Consider the following 18,990-nt stretch of genomic DNA (forward strand, 5'->3'; position numbering starts at 1 on the left):
TCATAATGTTTTGTACACTCACTGTAGTACGGCACATAGGTCTAACTATAACGAAGGCCTTATAATAACTACCACCATGAGTCAGGATCATTGTAAAATATGTCATTATAAACAATTTGATCTTTCATGTCTCATGACGTCACAGCTGTTGAGGTTTGATTATAATAGTGTGTTATACTGGCAGAGAGAAATAGAGAACTGCACATTCAGAAAAAAACAGAGAGCGCTCTGAAGGTGATGGATATTGTTGCTAATTTTGGATGTTCATTCCTCAGGATTAGGCATATTAGCCAAAGATCATTGGCATGCTGTCATTTGAGTGTAAGTAATCAGCGTTTCTAGAAGACTATTATATTATTGCAGGGAAAATGAAGGAGCAGTTTACCAGAAGCCAGTAATTACAGGACAACATTTGCATCAGCTGGGGCATTAGCTGAATAATGTGCTGTAATATTATCCCCAGTCATAGTGATACCCAAGGAATTGTCAATAAAAATCTTTAATGCACACATCATCTTTACATGAACAAACAAAGACGCATAATGGGTTTTAAACATAGACTCATGTCCTTGTACTAATATTCTGTATTGTGTTAAAGGTCCAATGCAGCCATTTTTATCTCAATAGCAAATCATTTCTGGGCAACAATGAAGAAAAATAAACTACATTTCTTAGCGAAGAGCAACTTCTCAAGCAAGAATTCTTCTAGAATTGTCTGGGAGTGGTCTGAGTGGGGAGGGGGAAACTGGAAACCATCTGTTATTGGCAAAGAGGTTTGGAATAATAGATGGTGTTCTCTCTCCCGACAGAGATCATTGCAGTGCGGTCTGCATTTTTCATGCTGTTGTCCCTCAGATTATTTGTAAACATTCGTCTTTTTGCTTTGTATGCGTTAGCCTACCAATTGTATTGAAAGCACATATTTTTATATGCATTATTCAGACACTGAACTTCAGTAGCCTCCCTCTCCTCACCTAATTAGTTGGGTGTGCGAGTTCAAGTGAGCCTAGTATGTGTGGTCTCATTGAAATAGAGTAGGCTGCCTGCATGGGTGGAGAATCACGTAGCAGTGAACTTACATACGAAATTAATTGAAATATGATAAGACTGTAGTTTGCAACAGTGTTTGTAAATAAATGTTGATAATGGAAAGAAGTGGAGGGTGCTGAACCAACGTGAGTCGAGGTGCAATCAAAACATTTAATCATCATTGAAAAGACACAACGTGCACATAGGTTAGACTACTATGGTGAGCGTTGCACCTTTTCATTTTCAATAAGTATTGATGAACCAATTATTTGTCTCTGCCTGCAATTCGTCCTCCTAAAAGGTAGGCCACAGCCTATATGTAAAACATAACAAGTGTCGCTGTCATAATTCTTACTGCTTCAATTTCTGTAGCCATACGTGCGAGATCAGGTGCACGTGTGGTCTCAATTAAATAGTCAATAATAGCCTATGCATGGACGGAGAAGCATGGGGAAGTTATCTTTTGTACTTCCTAAATGTGATTAGGCTATGATTTACTACATAAAATATTGATCACCCATATTTCTCTATCTGAACAACATAGCTGAGACCATGGCTGGTAAGTAAGCTGCGTCAAGCCTGAAATAAGATTGCGGGACTGCTGTTGGGTTCTGGGACCAGTTCTAGCGTGTGGGAGTCAGACAGCCAGCGGGTGCTGCCGGGTGTGAAAAGCTGTGGGTGTGGGCAGGTGGGAGCGGGATGAAGAAATCAGTCCCATGCAGACCTCTAGTTTGGAATTCTCTTTCTTATTGGTTGATTAATGAATTTCCCGCCCGCTGATGTCACCAGGCAGGCCAAAACTCCATCCCACCAAAACAGGCTGAAATTTCAGGCAGTCTTTTCAAACAGCTCTTACACTAAAAGGGCATTATCATAATTTTCACAATTTCACGGTATTTTTCCAACCTCATAGTCACACTATACTATACATAAAAAACACAGGAACATCACATTGTTGACTGTACTGAGCCTTTAAATGTAGTCTATATGTGCTGTGAAGGTTAATCACTAATGCTCCAGCGATACATTCCAGTCATTTTGTAATGCAGCATATTTTAACAATCCATACAGAATAATGATCATGTTTTGACCAAATTCACTTTCAGGTCCATGATTGCACATAATGAATCAGTAATAGCATTACAGTCACTCCCCAAAAAAACAGAGCATAAAATGTGGTTGGTAACTTTCAGCAAACATGTTCAAAACCCAGGCAGGTCACCTGTGATACAAGTCAGTATTTGATGTCCATCCATGTCTGAGGACACTGTGAGATGACATGGAACCTGGCCACTATGGGCAACAGTGAGCGCTGTTACCTTCAAGTAGGCTTAGGTTTTGCAAGGAGGTTGTGGACAGGTTTGTCTCTACCTCTGGTTCCAAAGATTGCATGTTCAAATCCATCAATAGAAAGTTGTTTTTTATATTTTGGTTTTAAGCATATCCCAAACCTTTACCTTAACCATTCTGAGTTAATGCCTAACCTTAAGAATTCGGAGTTAATGCCTGGTCGTCTAATTCTGACGTGAGACTGTGAGATCTAATTCTCAAAATCATGTTTGAATCCCTAAGTGGCATTGAATCCAGAGTGTGGATGGAGTAAACAGCATTGAACCCCACCATCTTAGTCAAACTTGTTTTCCTTACATTTAAGTGTAACTAAATGTAATCGAAAATGTAATCTACCTAAACCCCAAAAGTAATGGTTTATAATCAGAGGGCCATAAACAATAACTAGTAATACTCCAAAAAAGGTTAAAATCTCAGGTCTAGTCACTTTTGAGGACACAAGCTCAAGTACACAGTACAAATATGATGAAAATATTCAATATTTGATATGATGTATTTCCTATTCAACAAAGCTGTATGAATAAAGCTTGAAATTACTTCTATATTTTCTACATTTATAAAACAACTAACTTTAATATGTCAGCTTCCTTATAACTGTAAAATACATATTTGTATATTTTAGTGTTAGAGAAAATGCGCAGATTTTCAAAAGGTCTCTCTTGAACAAAACGTCTGCCTCCGTTGCTGTGAACGTCTCACAGAACTCTAGCTTGGCTTCCTGAACTCGTTAGGACAAACAGAAAGTGTTTTTTGTTTAAAAGTTATTATTATTTTAGATTACTGGCTATAAATCGTTACGATGTAAGGATTCCAGGCATATGCGTGGTTAGTGGCTGTGACATATAGGTTCAGCCAGGAGTTGATGGACAGACGGAAGAGCGAATGAAACGGTAGGAGGGCCATCCCAGCTTCAAGTGGTGTCAGATTTCACATCTTGCTTCACACAGGCAGAAAAATACATATTCCTGTGTCCATGAGAATCAGCACTAACACTCAATTCAAGCCATTTCGATCTATGGTGTCCACATAACGATTTATAAGCAAAATGATTGGTCGGAACTGATACCAAAACCACACAGGTTTTGGTATCAAAACTTTAAACTTTAAATGATCTACATAATTGTCGAAATGACCATGACAAGCTTTTCTCATCTTAATATTTTTGTATCTTTGTTCTCTGTCTCAATCCCATACTCATACTGCATAGTCCTTATGTAGAGCAAAGACTTCAAAGATAGTTCATACTACACAGTAGAATCTAGATCTCAGAGGAGCACTACACAGTATGATCCAGATCACAACGAGAGCTAGGCTTAGTGTTGTCAGAGCAGAATGTTCCCTATGATCATGTACAGGGATGTGTAATCCTGTTGAACCGGAGACCTAATTCTCCCCTGGGGTCTATGTCAGGCTCCAGTCAAACACTCCAGGGGAACTCAAGTGGCTCATCTGTACTCTGCTCTGCTTGCTGTGGCTCATGAGTTTCATTTGCAACTATAGGTTATATTTTCTCAAGAGATGAAAATGAGATGAATATGAATCATCAGTAGTTATAGTATCTAAAAGTGCATGTCTCATGATATTCGCATTTACCCGACCACAAATACCTGCCTCTCTAAAAGCCCACCCAAAAACACACCTAAACCAGAGGAGGCTGGTGGGAGGGGCTATGGGAGGATGGGCTCATTGTAATGGCTGGAATGAAATCAATGGAACGGTATCAAACACATCAAACATATTGAAACCACATGTTTGATTCCGTTCCATTAATTCCATTCCAGTCATTACAATGATACCCATTCTCCCCCCACGAGGCTCCACTGTCCCAGACATACACAGCCATCCCTGTTGTCTTAAGATGTCTTGATATGTTGAGACATAATTGAGACATCTTGTGACATTTTGAGACATAAATAATTGAAGATGAAATCATGGTGAGGATTGGGTATGGACTCCCTTTCTTTCCAGTTTCTCTTTGGCACTAGAGAGAGACCTTGAGTCACACATAATGTACCTACCTACCTGTAAGCAGGTGAACAATGCTAAAAGGGTGTATTTAGACTAGAGCATCCGTCCATTGTGATTTCTCCCTCAAATAAATTCAAGGTGTACAATCTCCGACCCGACTGGGAATTGGAAATTTGACCATTCGTTGTTTAGCCTGCAGATATGTAGTCAGCCTTACACCATGTTCCCTATTATCTGTTCTGTTAAAAAAGGTTATATTTTCCTGTGGAGAATACATTTGGCCTTTACTTTAAACATAAAAAAGTATTTTACATTGATTCAACCCAGTAAATTATCTTCATGGATTGAATAAATTGTTTAGAAATGGCACACGTTTAAGGGCATTTCAATTGGCTGCTTTTATTTTAATCTTGCGTATTTGGCCAACCACGTATCGAGCCAGGTCATTCACTCAAAACCCTGTTATCTGACTGTTATCCCACTGGGAGCTAGCACAAGTGTTCCGGTCTTCGGTAAGGTTACTCGTCACACAAGTGTAGTTTATCGAACCACCTCCGCTACACTTTCATACCTGAAAATATAGTATCTGAGTAGATATGGTCCATTGACCCATGTCTCATGTTGCACATAGTGTTGCACCTATTGACGTGTATAGCCTATTGTTGAGAGGAAATTATTTTTTCTTCAGAGCTGAATATTGGAGGTGATAGATGTTTCTGTTGCTTTCTCTTCTGCTTCATGATAATGGTTGTACCAGATATTAATCAGGCCAGGAAGACAGCTCTTAGGATGTGGTCCTGCGCTGTTAAATAAATTATTCAGCCGTTATGTTAGAAGCGGCACATTGAAATCACACAGGAAATATGATCAATGATGATGACAAACTCCCTGGATGTCTATCCTACAGAAACATTATGATTGATTCACTGTTTCTTTTGTTATAAAATACATGTACTGTATGATAGGAATGTATGGGAGGTAAATGAGATAATACTGCCTCTCTAATTGTTCAGAACAGTGATACTTAGACCAAGATCCCCAAGCCAACCATAATTCCTGAAATAATTCAATACATTGATTGTGCCTCAAAGGCTATCTTTATCATGCAGTCATACAGTAGAGTTGTCTATCCATAATGGCAGCATGTCAGTCTTCGTCTGTGGCTGTGTTTTTAGTCAATTTTTCGTAAGTCAAATTTACTTTTTTATTGTGCCTCTATCTAACCCAAACTTTTAAAATGTGTAGAGGGCAGGAATATATTTTATACATTGAAATGCTAAGGCCGATACATTACAAAGTATGGTGGAAAATAATTTAGGGGCTATCAATGTTTTGAAACACTCCTCCCAAAACCAATGTGCCTGTTCAATGTGTAAACTGATGTTTTTAAACTGTGGTGCTCTGTGATTTATGTTGTAAATGTTTGAAACTTTGTGTGCTCCATTTCTGTCCAGGTGTCTCTTGCAAAATATATTTTTTATCTCAATGAGAATAACCGGGTAAAATAAAGGTAAAATACATATTTTTTTTAAAGATGTTTGAACATTTTATATGATCAAAATGTGAAACGTAAATTCACAGCAAATTAATTAGTAGGTGGAGGATGGGTTTAAGGATCATTTTAAAATGGTTTTTGCTGAAAGCGTTGACTGAGTGTTCAGACTGCACAATTGAGATAATTATGAATTTTGAGAGATTCTTGAACCTCTGGTAAACTAATAAACAGGAGACAACAATTCCCATTCTAATTGTCCTCTCAAAAACAATGAGAAACATAAAGTTTGAACAATCTAACTATTGTGCATCAAGGTTTGGGTTAACAAGTGCTTAAGAGTGAATATCCAACTCATGGAGCTAATTGCAATGCAGATTAGATGAATTGTCACCAACAGCTCCCTTTGCCAAATTTATGCAAGGCTGTTTAATACGCCCAGAGTGTGATCACAGCTGTAGGGGTCGTTTTGAATTGCGGTGGAATGTGCATCACTTGCCTTTGCAACCATGAAAAACACTTTAAAATGACAAATACTGTAGTTACACGTCATACATGTTTTTGTTTATATTGAACTTCTATTAAATGATCAAACGTATTGAAAGTCCTTTATTCTGCAAAACGTTATGTATGGTTTAAGGATCTTAGATTTGAGCATCTGTGGCCTTCATTTAAGAATATCCTCAATTACCTAAAATGTGTCATTGTTATTTCAGTCATTGGTGTTACCACTACTGGTGGCACAATGTTATCATAATAGTAAAAATGATTTAAAGTCATTAAGCTGCCAGTTGATTTATGTATCTACCCAAATACATTTGAAATAAAAAGACAAATGAAGTAATTGTTCCAAAATGCCATGCTAAAATGCCACCACAATTCAAGAAGGAACCATAGATCATGTTGTCCTAATGAATAACATAATTAATTGCCGCAAATGGTGTTGATGAAACACTTGAATAACGTGTTGATGAAACACCGGTATATCCCCCTCGTGGAGCTAATTGCGATGCAGATTAGATTGTTTAATAATAAAAATATATGGGATTTAGCAGACACTTTTATCCAAAGCTACTTGCAGTCATGCGTACATGCATTTTTTCATATGGTTGGCCCTGGGAATTGAAGCCACAATCCTGGTGTTACAAGTGCCATGCTCTACCAACTGAGCCATACAGGACCACACAGGTTTTTGTCACCAAAAGCCCCTTTTGCCAAATTTATGCAAGACTGTTTCATACACCTTGAATGGAATCGCAGCCGTAGATAATCATGTCCTAATGGTACTGAAAATCTACCCCATTCAATATACACTGTAATTATATGGCAATATTTTAAGTTGACAATAGTTCTATTACACCATTTCTGATATATCACGTCTTTCTTTGATGTTCCTGCGTTAGTCAAATCAGGATTATGCCTCTACTGCCATTCATTCCAATGAGATTGTTTTGCATTTCTCCCTGCACGATATGGCTGCCATTTTACACCCCATTCTGGAACTTTGAGGGTTTATGACATAGCCCTTCTAGTAATTTAATAGGATCTCTATGGTCAAAACTAAGTACATTCTAGAACTCTGTCAGTCTCTATTCCGACTTAATTCATGTCTGTCAGATTCCAGCTTTTCCTTGATAGCTCAAGGACATGTGCTGGCATCTTTCTACCAACGCACTTGAAGATTCACTGGATCTCTTTTTGACAGACAGACAGGGCGACAGACAGAGAGACAGACAGACAGACAGACAGACAGAGAGACAGACAGACAGACAGACAGACAGACAGACAGACAGACAGACAGACAGACAGACAGACAGACAGACAGACAGACAGACAGATTCAGTAATGTGCATGAAGATGTAGCACCATAATAAGAAATTACCTCCAACAGGTAGGAGAGATCCAAGGAAGATATAACACTTTAATATGCATCCCAGTGGAACATAGTAAGGTGAACTCTAACTCTCCCTGTCATCTGGAATATATTAGATTATACATATTCATGACTGGGGAAAGAGACGCTTTGATACACTCACACACATGCCAAATGAACATAGTTAGGATTCTTCAAGCGAGAACAACTGTCAAACACGCTATAGGCATCCCTTAAATTGTTTGACTGTTTACGGCATAGTGTGCCCAACTGTTAAAACCAGTTACGGCTAGGGGTTCTGCTAGCGGAACGTTTCAACAACATCCGGGTGAAATTGCAGAGCGCGAAATTTAAAAAAGTATATTTTAAACATTTAACTTTCATACAATCACAAGTGCAATAGATCAAATTAAAGCTTACCTACTTGTTAATCAAGCCACCGTGTCAGATTTCAAAAAGGCTTTACGGCGAAAGCAAACCATGCGATTATCTGAGGACAGCACCCCATCATACAAACACATGACAATCATATTTCAACCCGCCAGGCACGACACAAAACTCAGAAATAATGATATAATTCATGCCGTACCTTTGAAGAGCTTCTTCTGTTGGCCCTCCGATATGTCCCATAAACATCACAAATGGTCCTTTTGTTCGATAAATTCCGCCGTTATATCTCCAAAATTTCCATTTATTTGGCGCGTTTGATTCACAAAAACACCGGTTCCAACTCGCCCAACATGACTACAGATTATCTAATAAGTTACCTGTAAACTTTGTCCAAACATTTCAAACAACTTTCCTAATCCAACTTTAGGTATTTTAAAATGTAAATAATCAATCAAATTTAAGACGGGATAAACTGTGTTCAATAGCGGATAAAATGAAAGTGGAGCGAGCACCAGGTCACGCGCCCCAAACAAAACAGTCCACTTGGCTATACACCCAGAAAGGAAAGGGCTACTTCTTCATTTATCAAAGGAAAAACATCAACCAATTTCTAAATACTGTTGACATCTAGTGGAAGCCATGGGAACTGTAACCAGATGCCTCAGAAATCTAGATTCACATAGAAAGCCAATTGAAAACAGTCACCTCAAAAAAAATTTGTCCTCTGGGTTTCGCCTGCAAAATACGTTCTGTTATACTCAGACATAATTTTAACAGTTTTAGAAACTCTAGAGTGTTTTCTATCCAAATCTACCAATATATATGCATATCCTAGCTTCTGGGCCTGAGTGGCAGGCAGTTTACTTTGGGCACGCTTTTCATCCGGATGTGAAAATACCGCCCCCTAGCCCGAAGAGGTTTTAAGTACTTGTTTCTAAAGCACTACCCTCAGCAGGGATGATAACATCCCGGATGCATCCGATTTGCTGCTGCCGCTTTTGGACTTAACAGAGCAACGCTCGATCTTAACCCCTCCTCCACATTTACTGGATTGGTTGAACAGTGCAGAAGAGAACCTCCCCCAACAGTTTTTTTCTTCTCGTCAGGACCAGAAAGAAAGAAATGCTGCTGTCAACCCAGAGACATTTTCACATTTGACATGTAATAATGTAGGCAATTTAGCAGACGCTTTTATCCAAAGTGACATACAGTCGAGCATGCATACATTTTTCACGTATTGGTGGGCCCGGGGACTCAAACCCACTGGCCTGGCATTGCAAGAGCCATGCTATGTAGATGCTACTTATTAACATAACAGTGCAAGGCTTATTAGTGACAGTAACAGTTTGCTGCCTCCACATTGTGCTTTAAAAATAGAAGGCAGTTACTGTTCATTCAGAACGTATCCATGTTAGGTTTGCACAATATATTAAATAACTTTCAGTATTTCAATGGTTGTTGGTAACATTGTTTTCTATAGAACCAATATGACAAGAGGATGGATGTCCTTGTGTTTATTGTTGTTAAATGTAATGGTTTTCAAAATCTGCAGTTAAAATCAGTATTTTTTTCAAGAGAATAACTAATCAATCCTTTCCAAATGTTGTATTCACAAAGGGCCTTCTTGCTCGTACCATCTCAGCTGGCTCTTTTAAATATTTAAAAAGTTAGATATCTGTGTGAGACCTGCCTGCATGCGGCCTGGGGTCACCTGCCTACTTTACTACATCCCCTGGAGAAGGCAGGTGTCACCAAGCCAGCCAGAGCATATGGAATCAGCAGATGTTAGGGATTAAAGGGTACATAGTGGCTAGTGTCAGCAGGTGTTGGAGAGTATGAGTAAGAATTCTGATTTCACTTAGCAGTGGGTTGCTCCTTTCAGAGTCAGAAAGGTTGGTGAGCAGGACGAGGAGATCACAATTCTCCATGTTCAACGCTTCTCAGTTTGGCCTCTGTAAGTGTGTGTACGTGGAGAGGAGGTGATTAAGTTAAAAGTGTTTTTCTCGGTACCTCAGCATAATTTCATTTTTGTTAAAATGATCTTATGTGAATCCCTGGCACAATAAAATTGTCACAGTGTTTAGAAATAATTACATGCATAAGTATCACTCCAAAGTAGGAAAGCTCTCTAAACCCTATTCAGTTTGGTACATAAAGGCAGTTTAAAATTGTGCTGTTTGCTACAGCCTCAACACTCCTATAACCAGACACTAGCTTTGCTGAATCAAATTCACAACATCATGGCATTTTCAAAGCGGCACACACTGGAAATGTCTCATTAGGAGCTCAGTTGAGCTCCTTTACGTGAGACTGTTGAAACGAGTGAGTTTGTGGGAACAAGACAGCACTGGCAGTGTGTTCCAATCCAAAGAATCTCCCTAGCACATGTGATACAATCAAACAGATTCTGTCATGTTGGAAAGAGCCATGTAGTTCAATCTGATGAAAACCTCTCTGAATCAACCACATTCCTGGGACTGTCCTGTCAGTCTGGGAAATGCACAATCAGCAATGTCTGATAAATGCATTCGACTGAAACCTAAGTATTACCGACATTAAATCCACTCTAAATTTAGCTCCTGGTACCTTGACATAAGCAACATCAGTGTTTTTCTGAGGGCACTGATGACTGTAAAGGATAAAGGACTGACGCAAAATTGAGGAATCATTAAGCCAAGATGCTTAATATGCAGGAAAGACATCAAGGAAACCCAACTACAGTAGCTGGAAACATAAATCAGACCATAATGAGTTGATTACTTTACAGCCAGACTCTTGAAATGCCATGTGGTTCCTTCTTCACACAGGGAACTGCATAGCCTGAACCGGAGCCAACATTCCAGACTTTGTAAGCTTGGCTTTCTTTGTGGAGACACAATGTACAGTTCTCCCCAAAATATCATTACACACACTAACAGTTAGGGCCACAAGCGGTGCATTTCAATCAAATGCGATTTGTAGCATTTATGGTGTGTCGTCCCCAATGGTTAAACAAAATTACATTTTGGCTACACAACTCGGTACAGTAGATTCCTCTCACAGGTGCTTCTACTTTGTGTGTGTTCTGTGGACACAGGTAGTTTGTAAAAACGTATACTGCATAGTATGACAGAGGCATTGATTGAATCCAGCCTAAAGAGTCATACTGTACTCAGCGGGGCCAGAGAAACCAGAAGCTTTCGGTTTTCAGGGGAAAAGCAGAGAAGAGGCAAAGCCTGGAAAGAGGTGAATTCAACCCTGCTCAGGTTATACAGTACGTGCTCCAGTATGTCCAGAATTCCTCTCATGAACATTGTTTTACCCTTACAAGCTGTATGCTATCGGCTCAGTTTGAGTTGCTTTACTTTGCTTTCACTATTCATTTTTTGCCTTGGTATTATAACTATCATCCTACACAGAGGCTTAAGGCCTGAATGGAATGTAGAATAGAAGCATCATTCTGCTGTAGAATTTCTGGAGTTTTAGAAGGAACAAAGCCTTTCAGGTTCATCTGCAACTGAGACAAATGCAGTAGCACCTTACACAACCATGCCATCCCCCACCCTCTAAAGCCTCCTGCCAGGAAGCTCTGCCAACAGGATGCACTTTACCCCCGTTTTCCTCACACCTTTTGTTTGTCATAGAAGTGTAGAAATAGATGGAGCTACATTGCTCTAGATCAGAACTGCTGAGGACGAGAGGAGGGGGTGGCTGTCCTAGTGAGAGATCACCCCACCCCCTGCTGCCTGTCTTCCTATCTTTCCCTTGCCCAGGTCTCCCTAGTATTGTTATACAAGAGTGGGGCAGGGCGCGGGTTGATAATGCATATTTCTGCTGAGCATTAATTTGCCAGTGACAGAGTGGTATCCCCAGAGAGGACAGGTGACAGCTTCATTTCCATCTCCTGTTTGGTGGCTGTACGCCTTTTACTCAACTCTCTCAAGTGCTATAAAATTTATCAAGCAAGAAATCACTGCTCGGTGCAGTGGGTTCCCAACTCATGACTGTCTCACTCAAACAGGTTATGTATGCTTGACCTGACAGCTCATGTCAACTACTCCTCTCACCATTTAGACACTAGAAAAAACTTTGATTATGATGACCAGTCGGAAGGTATGTTTAGGAACGGAATTATCCTGATTACGCTGTCACAGATCTCGGTTCACATTATAATACAAATAAATAAGGTGCATTTGATGGCACAGTGGAACCAAGGAGAACCAAGGAGAACCAAGGAGAACCAAAGAGACACTATGGGCGTCCAATAAAGAAAACAAATAGGCTACCATTTGAACCCAGGTCTTCTCTGTCAATGATAAGGATGTTGAGGAACGTTGTTTAACCTTTCTGTTGAATTTCAGTTTGTATACCTAATCATTTATTATTTTCCTACAGAAATCACAAAGTATGAGGGGGATGAGTTGAGAAAAGACGGTGATGTGAAGAAATACCTCGATATCATCAGTAACAAAAACATCAAGCTCTTGGAAAGAGTACTAATCCCAGTTCAACAGTACCCAAAGGTAAGACAACCCAACATCGTTATGTTTGATCTCTTTTTATTATTCTATTAAAACCACAAACAAATCAAAAAATACTAAATGCTCATTTGTTAGAAACTCTATACAACATCAACATACTTCTTGACAGTGGATGAAGACACAGATGGAGTTGGGACCGTATTGGCCATCTTGGGGGCTAAGAGTAAATCATTTCTGATGCCAAGAGTGCGGACCTCTTCACCCCATGTTGTGGTCAATACATCTGACTGTACTGTGAGAATGACTGGCCAGTGTGTGTGTGCATGTGTGTGTGTGTGTGTGTGTGTTGATGATCACATTGCAGCCCTCTGTTCGGGGGAGTGGGACAGTGTGGGGAAAGCTCCAGGGTTTGATCAACCTTCTCTAGCCCTAGATGGTGGGTGTGTTAGGCATGGCGAGGGGAGCATATGATTGCATCTGACTCATATGGGGTCAGGGTGGTTCCTGCCTGCCTCCCTCCCAGCTATCTGATGCAGAAAAATATAGCAAATTGACTGGGAGATATGTTAAAGATAGCTAGGGCTATTAATTCATTAGTCATCATCATATTTGTTTGTCGCTTATTGTATGCTCACACACAGTCATTATCAATGTGCTGCTGAAAGTGCTTCTCTTTATAGATAATGTTGAGAATCGATGTATGCGCGTTATAGTTTTAATCAATTGACATGCATTTATTGTGTATTCAGCTGTAGGGGAGAGTGGGGTAACTTGAGCCAAAGGGGTAAATTAAGCCACCCATGTTTCAAGGAAACCATACACAAAATGTATAATTTGACAAAATATTTAGGATGAGGTCATCATTTCATGGGGTTTGTGAAGGAAAAAGTGGTAAGCAAGTTAGATCCAAAAAACAGATTTTCACCAAGTCAAATTAATGAATTGTGTTCGGTGGAGATTTTAGCATGTCAATCTTGGTGGGGCAAACAACTTTTTTTTTTAGATGCATGCCAACGAAGTCACTACACAACTCTAAAAAATACATTCATTGCACTATAACTGACAAATGGTGCCCACAAACGTTTAGGGTCTACATAAAGCTGTCCCGAGAGTGACAGCGACATAATTCAGTTCTTACAGTTTTCTCCCTGTACACCAAGTCCGAACCGTTAGATACATAACGGGGTCACATAAGCAGACAATGAAAGCTCTTACAATATACAATAATTACATTTCTCTAAAACAGGCTATAGGCAACATGTGCACTACCAATTCAGAACAGTAGGCTATATACCTATTTGTTCAGCACTTTTAAAATGGACATCGACATAATTCAGAACATGAGCCGTTCTTACAGTATTCTCCCTTTACACCAAGTCCGAACAGTAGGCTAAATTAACAAGGGAAAATATACCAAATTATTAGGATGAGACACATTTTTTTTAAACTAGGCAAGTCAGTTAAGAACAAATTCTTATTTTCAATGATGGCCTAGGAACAGTGGGTTAACTGGCTTGTTCAGGGGCAGAAGGACCGATTTTTACCTTGTCAGCTCTGGGATTCGATCTTGCAACCTTTTGGTTACAAGGCCAACGCTCTAGCCACTAGGCTACTTGTCGCCCCATAGGCTACTAACTGCTTACTACACAACATACACTTAATATTACTTTCTTAGCTATAGTATGCATATTACATCACTTATGCAGCAGCATACTAGACATATTTATGGACCCTTGTTGTGCTGTGCTCACTTGAACAGGAAGTTGGCACGGTGGTCCTTTTTGTGGGCAAACTTCTCAATTACTTTGTCATCAAAGTCTGGCATTCTCTGGATGAAGTCATGCTGGATTGACAGCATGGCCAATGCATTTAACCCTTTCTGGCCCATGGAGTTACGTGTGAAGGTTTTTATCCTTTTAAGGGTAGAAAAGTTTCTCTCTAAACTTTGTGGTTGAAGAGAGACCATCTCAGACAAGACCTCCTGCAGGTTGTTCTCGTAGATGGATTTCAATAAAGAAAGTGCTGTCTTTCCAGTATGCAGCTCAGGATGCCGGGAGAGAGTGGACAGCTACGTTTTCATCTTCTCCTGGTTGCCCACAGGCCCTAGCTTGGTAGCACACTGGAGTTCTGCGGTGCTGAAAGGACTGTACATACTGGGGAAAATGAGCTGTCCACCAACTTTGCTGCAATTAAGTGGTCACTTTCAGAAAACCTTTCTTGCACATGAGCAGCGATTGTGTTGCATGCCTCCATCCCGGGTGCAGTGTTAAGTTCTCCGCCTTGGTTCAGTGGCAACAACATGTCCTTTGGCAAGTGCATCAGTTTGCTCGCAAATGTTTTTGAATGTTCACCTTGAAGTTGTTGATTGCTCCGGCGATTCCTGCTGCATCAATGGTTCGTTTTTGCTTTTTTGTTGTACAAAACATCCACCTCTGGCATGACCAAGGAAAATAACTCTAGCAGTTGTAGAAATGTGGGATCCTTGAGTTTTATGGGCAGGCCATAAGCCTCGCTAATGGTGATCTCATCCCATCCAGGCTGCGTGTGGATGTCCTCCATGCACTGGGCCAGTGCCCCACGGTCCTCCCACACAGCATTGACGGTTCTGCTTTTGAAGTTCCATCATGTACCCGGTGGCCTGGGGACCTGTCTGTTCGTTGATTCCGTGAGAGTGGAGAGTCTTTTGGGTGTCCCCGTGAAAAAGGTGGAAAAGGAGGATAGGTCTGCAAAAAACAAACATTTTAAGCATGCTCACTCTACCAGCGCAAAGTTGCTGAAGTGTTAGATTCAGTTGGTGTGCGTAACAGTGCACAAATTGCACGTTTGGGTAAGTCTCCTTCAGTAGCGTTTGGACACCACGTACATTAATCAATCAATCAAATGTATTTATAAAGCACTTCTTACACAAAGTGCTGTACAGAATCCCAGCCTAAAACCCCAAACAGCAAGCAATGCAGGTGTAGAAGCACGGTGGCTAGGAAAAACTCCCTAGAAAGGCCAGAACCTAGGAAGAAACCTAGAGAGGAACCAGGCTATGAGGGTTGGCCAGTCCTCTTCTGGCTGTGCCGGGTGGAGATTATAACAGAACATGGCCAAGATGTTCAAATGTTCATAGATGACCAGCAGGGTCAAATAATAATAAATCACAGTGGTTGTAGAGGGTGCAACAGGTCAGCACCTCAGGAGTAAATGTCAGTTGGCTTTTCATAGCCAATCATTCAAAGTATCTCTACCACTCCTGCTGTTTCCAGAGAGTTGAAAACAGCAGGTAGCACGTCCAGTGAACAGGTCAGGGTTCCATAGCCGCAGGCAGAACAGTTCAAACTGGAGCAGCAGCACGACCAGGTGGACTGGGGACAGCAAGGAGAGGAGGCCAGGTAGTCCTGATGCATGGTCCTAGGGCTCAGGTCCTCTGAGAGAGAAAGAAAGAAAGAAAGAAAGAAAGAAAGAAAGAAAGAAAGAAAAAGAGAGAGAATTAGAGAGAGCATACTTAAATTCACATAGGACACCGAATAAGACAGGAGAAATACTCCAGATATAACAGACTGACCCTAGCCACCCGACACATAAACTATTGCAGCATAAATACTGGAGGCTGAGACAGGAGGGGTCGGGAGACACTGTGGCCCCGTCCGATGATACCCCCAGACAGGGCCAAACAGACAGGATATAACCCCACCCATTTTGCCAAAGCACAGCCCCCACACCACTAGAGGGATATCTCCAACCACCAACTTACCATCCTGAGACAAGGCCAGGTATAGCCAACAAAGATCTCCCCCACGGCACAACTCAAAGTTACCAGTTACCACTCATCACCGCTGCCCTGTCGTAGGGTTGTGCAACCAGCTTCTCCTTGACATTCAGCGGCACTAGGACTTGTTTGATAATGTTAGAGAGGTAAACACCAGTTTTGTCCTTCACCTCTACAAACTACAAAAACCTCTCACACACACTGTTGTCTGGTAGCATGCAGTGCAGCACTATCACCATCTGTGATTTACACTAGACATCAGTGGTCTCGTCTGCCTGTACAGACGCAAAAGGAGTCTCAGACACCTCCTTAGCTTCTCTGTGCACTTCATACATACAATCCAAAAGTTTGTTTTGGATCGTGCTTGATGTACCCTTAAACATTGGTTGGTCATCATAATGCCTTTCTAGCCTGTAATCTCCTTCAAGCATTGTCTCAAAAATACACATGAAACGCCTGTGTTCAAGGAGTCGGCCGACTAGTCATGGCCCCTCAGTGCTGTCTCACAATTTCTGCACAATTGAATGCATGCTATGTCAAGCACGTACCTATTCTCCTTGTTGGTTGTGAAGGTCGTTGGCCCGTCTATATGCGGTGTGTAGTTGAGCCACAACGTTTGATTTCCCCAGTAATCCGAGTTTAACAGCTTTGTCTATATGTGATACACAATTCTCATGTTTTGAAACCCTTTCAGACAGATGTTTTAAATCCTTAAACCCAGACTTGGACCACACACTCTCTCCACTGAATAACAGGCAGGGGAAGCAAACTAGTGATTTCTTTGAGATGCTTGCAGTTAGTCACTGCTTCCTTCCAAACCACTGATTGTTGAATTTGCGATTTCCGACTTGTTGTGTAATGTTTATGTCCACGTTTTAGCTTTCATTTCTCTTCATTTGACAAGGATTGGAAAGGATTTGTCAGTAGATTGCCGACTAGATTCATGATGATGACTGCTAGCTTGCTAGCTTCGATTTTAAAAGTATGATGTTGTCCAATCAATGGTACTGTAGATATAATGTGATTTGATGTCATTCTATCTGTGGCCAATGACCTTGAGCATTCTTGGATGGGCACTTCTAATGTAAATCTATTGCAGCACCCAAGGGGCAACAATTATTGAGCTCTACCCATAAGACGTGGCGGTGACGCAGTGTCCCGATGAGTGACAGAACACTGAGCCAATCACGGCGCAACGCTCCCCATATTTTCTGCTAGTTTGCCCCACCACCATAGAAAGCACTGAGCTAGGCTTAAAACACCTGCATTTTGGAGCTGCCTAACTCAAGAAAGCAAAACAGAGACTGTATATATTTTTTTACATTGTTTGCAACTGGTATGTGACACGTATTAATCCCAAAATAACAAGCAAAACAGGCAAGCCCCAACAAAACCAAAAATGTGGGGCTCAAAACAGGCAAGCCCCAACAAAACCAAAAATGTGGGGCTCAAAACAGGCAAGCCCCAACAAAAACAAAAATGTGGGGCTCAAAACAGCTCTGCCCCACCTGCCCTGAATGATGGGTCGCCACTGATTGTTAGAGGTTTCATGACGCTTGGATTTAAACCAAAGTAGATCATTTTAAGATTGTTCTATACACCAGTTGAGGTATCTATAACCTTCAACATGAGGTCCTAAACCTAGCATGAAAGTGCATCTGTTGCTGTGTGGGCTAATATAGTCAAAATGTTGTGCCATGAGACAACTTTTTTTGGACAAGGTATGTTCTCAAAACTGTAATGTTTACATTAATTCTGATTAATCCTGAAATATATGTAGATATCTTTGTTTGCAAGAATACTATATTTATCTTGATGGAGTGAAAAATAAAAAATCGTACCCCATTCTCCCCTATATTTATTATTATTATTGGGGAGGCCTCTGGGTAGAATAATGTCTTATTCATGCTATGGTCTATAGAAACATAGAATAATTAAAGTAAAAACCTGAAAACTGCGATTTCCATCAGAAAGTAAGTTGGGATTTTGATTTTTGATTTATTTTGTTATTTTGTGCCCCTGTGAGTTTCTGACAAAGAGATATCAGTGTAGTTATATTGCGCCACTGTGTTTAACCAAACTTTCCAATCCTGCCCTACTTTTCATCTGTAGCTCAGCTCAGTGGAATGTGTATAAATTAGGCCATCTTCTTTTGTGAAATTCATAGATTTGTACCATGGCAACTGTACATGGTGCACAATATCAATACTCAAGCCCCGGGGTGTCAAACTCATTTTTCCCAGGGGGGCGCATTCGGTCTTCAACGAGGTCCGGAGGGCCACACTGTCTCAATTGATTATATTTCTTTGCTGTCAAAATGTGCAAAAAATTGTCCTTTATCCATTGTTTGGGGAATTTTCTATGCTCCCTGGCTGTCTAGCTTTCATTTAGTTGATTATTAGCGAGCTGGACACAGTCAATTTAACAGTAATTTTAATCCTCCTGCTGTGTTCCGGTCGAATTGGACCGATTTACAAGTTCTCTCTCTGAAAAATGTAGTTAATGTTTTCTGATTGTCTGATTGTCGTACATTTTGATGATTTTGATTACATTTGGATGTTTTATTTAACTTTTGTACACCTGTGGTGTTCCCGGTCTAAAATGGCCGGTCATTAGAAATGAATGGGTGAGGCTACAATTAGTGTATAAAATTGAATTCAGGCACATGTCCATT

General features: G+C 40.5%; 1 protein-coding gene across 1 annotated transcript in view; it reads left to right on the forward strand.

The window, feature by feature from the left end:
• LOC139381711 (KH domain containing, RNA binding, signal transduction associated 2) overlaps window positions 1-18,990 on the forward strand; it is a 124,269-nt gene that overhangs the window by 13,250 nt on the left and 92,029 nt on the right. Inside the window, exon 2 of the mRNA XM_071125438.1 lies at window positions 12,477-12,604. Within this exon, the coding sequence (XP_070981539.1) occupies window positions 12,477-12,604 (128 nt within the window). The remainder of the gene's footprint in view (window positions 1-12,476; window positions 12,605-18,990) is intronic.

The sequence above is a fragment of the Oncorhynchus clarkii genome, chromosome 23 (genome assembly GCF_045791955.1).
Source record: "Oncorhynchus clarkii lewisi isolate Uvic-CL-2024 chromosome 23, UVic_Ocla_1.0, whole genome shotgun sequence".
Classification (NCBI taxonomy): domain Eukaryota; kingdom Metazoa; phylum Chordata; class Actinopteri; order Salmoniformes; family Salmonidae; genus Oncorhynchus; species Oncorhynchus clarkii.